Raw genomic sequence first — 3,458 nt, 5'->3', positions numbered from 1 at the left:
TTGAATCCAGCTGAACTGAAAATGAATCAATCCCGATCCTGAGGTGTTAACTTCTGCACTTTGAAACAGTTATCGTAATCAGAGAGACAGCTCGGAGCTCTGAGGCTGTTCCCTGCACTAATCCAACTCCGCTGCTATCCAAAAGGGTCAGGAGGACAGAGGTCAAAAGGTCAGATTACACAAAGTCTCTCACCTCTTTCCTCTTCTCCTTTAGTTCACATTATTTTCATTTTTTAGGAGAAGTTGGCCCAAACAGCAAACCACTGACGATATGCTATTAAACCTGGGTCAATCCCATTTCTTCCCCCTTTAAAAAGCCAGTAGGTCAATTTATGAACATAAATTGTATGTGCCTTCATATGTAAGGAGTAACAGGTATAACTACAGAGATATGTGGTAAAGTGGAGTTGGGAACAACTTCTCCATTAAAACCAACCCTGCAACTCACACTGAAACTCTCACAGGGCTCAGGATTCACAGTTCAAAGGCTAAAAGTTCACAGTTCACAGTCAAAGTTTATCAAACCCCTTTTCCCACCCCTTAACCCTGTGTGTCCCCTGCTTTTGCACTCCCCCTGTATTTCTCATCATCCTTCTCTTTGATACTCTGATTGACTCGATATCTGCAGCCAGCACCTCTCAGACGGGTGTGGTCCTGCGGTTGGGGTCCTTGCTGTAGTCTTTGGTGAGCGTGCTGCTCTGGAGGAACTCCCTCTCTGAGTTGAGCAGCCCGCCCATGCTGCCGCCAGGTTTGGTGCCGGCGTTGCCTGCCTCGCGTGGGTTCAGCGTGTACATGGGCATCTCAGAGGCGGCAGGCCCTGTGTAGCCGCCTTTCCCCAGCGGTGAGGTGTCACGGCTGGGGGCCTCGGAAGAGCGCACGCTGGAGCGACGCCGGAAGCGGTAGCGGTAGGAGGGGATGCGGCTGAAGGCGGACTTTTTGATGAGCTCGGTGCGGGACTTGGCCCGTAGCTTGCGGTGCTTCTCGATGAACATGTGCACGGCCAGCACGCCCACCATTTCTGCCATGATGAAGGAGAGGGCGCCGAAGTAGAAGGACCAGCCGTAGGAGTAGGACTTTTTGCTGTCGCTCTGGCCTGGGTCTCCCGAGTTGGCAGAGATATAGACAATAATTCCTATGATGTTACTGAGTCCTGAAAGGGAAGGAAAGAAAGAGACAAATAATAAGAAAGGGGCTTATCATTGCACTTTAGAGCAACAGCACAGCATACGTGTGTTTGCTTATCTTTTCACTGCAACCCTGCATTGACATTTAGGGAATTATTATTTTAATAAGTAACAGCTGCAGTAAAACTGTATGGTTAAATGTGGTCTGCGGTTGTGTACAGAAACGTGAGGGACCACTAATCAGCATGCTAACATGCTCACAGTGACAAAGCTAACATGACGAGATGAGATGTTTAGCAAGTATAATATTCACCACATTCAACATCTTAGTTTAGTTTGTTAACAACTAATGTCATTAGTTTCGCAACTATCTGGTCATAAACCAGAGCGCTGGACAAATTAAAACTCTGACCTGAGGATGGCACTAGATGGAAAGCTAAGGTTTATTAAAACTCATCCAGAGGGGGACATGGATGTCTGCACCAAATGTCATGGCAATTCATCCAATAGTTGCTGAGATATTTCAGACTGGCCAATAGAGAGGCATTTCTGTCCCTAGATAAAAATCAATCATTTTGTGACGCAAACAATAAGACATTATCATTAACCTGTACAAGAGAGATTAGTGAGAGTAAAAGGGAATGAGAATTTGAGAAAGAAAAAATGTCAGAGAAAAAGAGAAGAAGAAGAGGAGTGACGGGGAGACAGCCAAATGAAATAAAGCAAAGTAACGGGAGGAGAGCATCGGAGAGAGGGAGTGGAGCTTGATGGAAACGCTGGAGAGAGTCATTGCACACAGCTGGGCTCTCTTATTCCATATCATTAGTCCAGAATACAGTGCTCATGCAGTGTGGTGGAACGCACAGAATGGGGACAATTAGCCAGCTGTAATTAACCAGAATCAGCCCCACACTATTGTGGTAAATAATTACCAATTTGGCTCCATGAATTTACTACAAAACCCAATGGGACCCTACACATCCCACTAAACAGCAATTACAACCCTTTGTGTGTGTAAGGGGCAAGAGTGTGTGTGTGTGTGTGTGTGTGTGTGTGTTTATGAGAGACTAAGTGTCAGCATCCACGTGATAGATTATGTGTGTGAGGATGTATGTGTGTTTACACTCTCACACCCTCACAGTGCATCACAGCAGCATCATGGTATTCTTGCTGATTGATTAATCAGCTGCTGTGCCCAATTTCCACACTCTGGCTTCTCGCACAGGCACTTCTGTGTGCACTGGATGCCTAACGGGCTTCTTCTACAAATATTTGAGTGCTGCACCTCCTCTGTTTAAAGTGGCTCCACACTAACACAACTACACACACTCACAGACACGTGCACACACATATACCCCCTTTGTTGCTATCATAAACGCAGCGGGCGTGTTTGTATTTTAACTCCTAGAGATCAGACATATTTGAACCGATCAGGGTATTTTAAGTCATTTGGCTGGTACCGCCACTAAGATGGCTGCTATGCTAGTATTGTCCTGAAGCTGAACGTCAGTATGTTGAAATATTACAGTTTGCTGGTGTTCGTGCTCACAAATGAAACAATTCTCCTTTCCACTACAACCACATTTCTGTTAATGGTGGCATATCCTGACCTGCCAAGTTAACGATGTGTGATTACAAGCAAAGAGGGGGAAAATCTGAAAAAAAACAACTAAAAAAGAAACAAAACAACAAAAACCCCACCAAGACTGTATGACTATGCTCTTCATATTTAAACTCTCTATGCTCTTAATTAAGAACTTATTGACTTTCATGCCTCCTGTGGGGAAGTCGGGTCATTGCAGTGGCTAAAGTAGTAGCAGCCATCAGAGAGAAAAAAGAAAAACACAATACAAAACATTTCATCAGCAACATTAGCAAGCAACAAAATCAATACAATTTAAATATAAAACATGTGCAGCCAATGAGGCTAAAATCTGGACTAGAGAGTGACAATTCTTAAAGCAGCAGGATTCTGGACATACCTACGACATTTCACATGAAGTATGAATTGACCTGTTAGGACACGTACAATATGTGTATGTCTTAAGAACGAAACCTTCCTGCTCTTAATGTAGGACCTACCTTATGTACAATGGTGCACTGGCTACAGACACCACTGTCATCACACACACACACACACACACACACACACACACACACAGCACAGACTTACCTGCAGAGACGAAGAAGATTCCTGCACTGAGGATGACGTTGTGTCGGCTCCGGTAAAACTCACTGGCGGCCACACAGAGCCCCCCCAGGAAAAGCAGACCCACACTCATGATGGGGAAAATACTGGAGGCACGCACAGCACCTGTACACACACACACACAC

The 3,458-nt window shown here is 45.1% G+C and overlaps 1 protein-coding gene across 1 annotated transcript in view; it reads right to left on the bottom strand.

Annotated features, from left to right (window-relative positions):
- Positions 1–597: 597 nt before the first annotated feature.
- The window catches only part of cacng3b (calcium channel, voltage-dependent, gamma subunit 3b), a gene marked incomplete at its 5' end in the record, with an annotated part of 6,057 nt that continues 3,196 nt past the window's right edge, over positions 598–3,458 (bottom strand). The window contains 2 exon segments of the mRNA XM_035655432.1: positions 598–1,150; positions 3,298–3,438. Coding sequence (XP_035511325.1) covers positions 639–1,150; positions 3,298–3,438 — 653 coding nt within the window.

Source organism: Morone saxatilis, unplaced genomic scaffold (assembly GCF_004916995.1).
Source record: "Morone saxatilis isolate NCDOM2014 unplaced genomic scaffold, NCSU_SB_2.0 Contig14, whole genome shotgun sequence".
In the NCBI taxonomy this organism is placed as follows: Eukaryota; Metazoa; Chordata; class Actinopteri; family Moronidae; genus Morone; species Morone saxatilis.
Note: the sequence above shows the minus strand (reverse complement) of the source record. Positions and strands in the feature narration are given on the sequence as shown.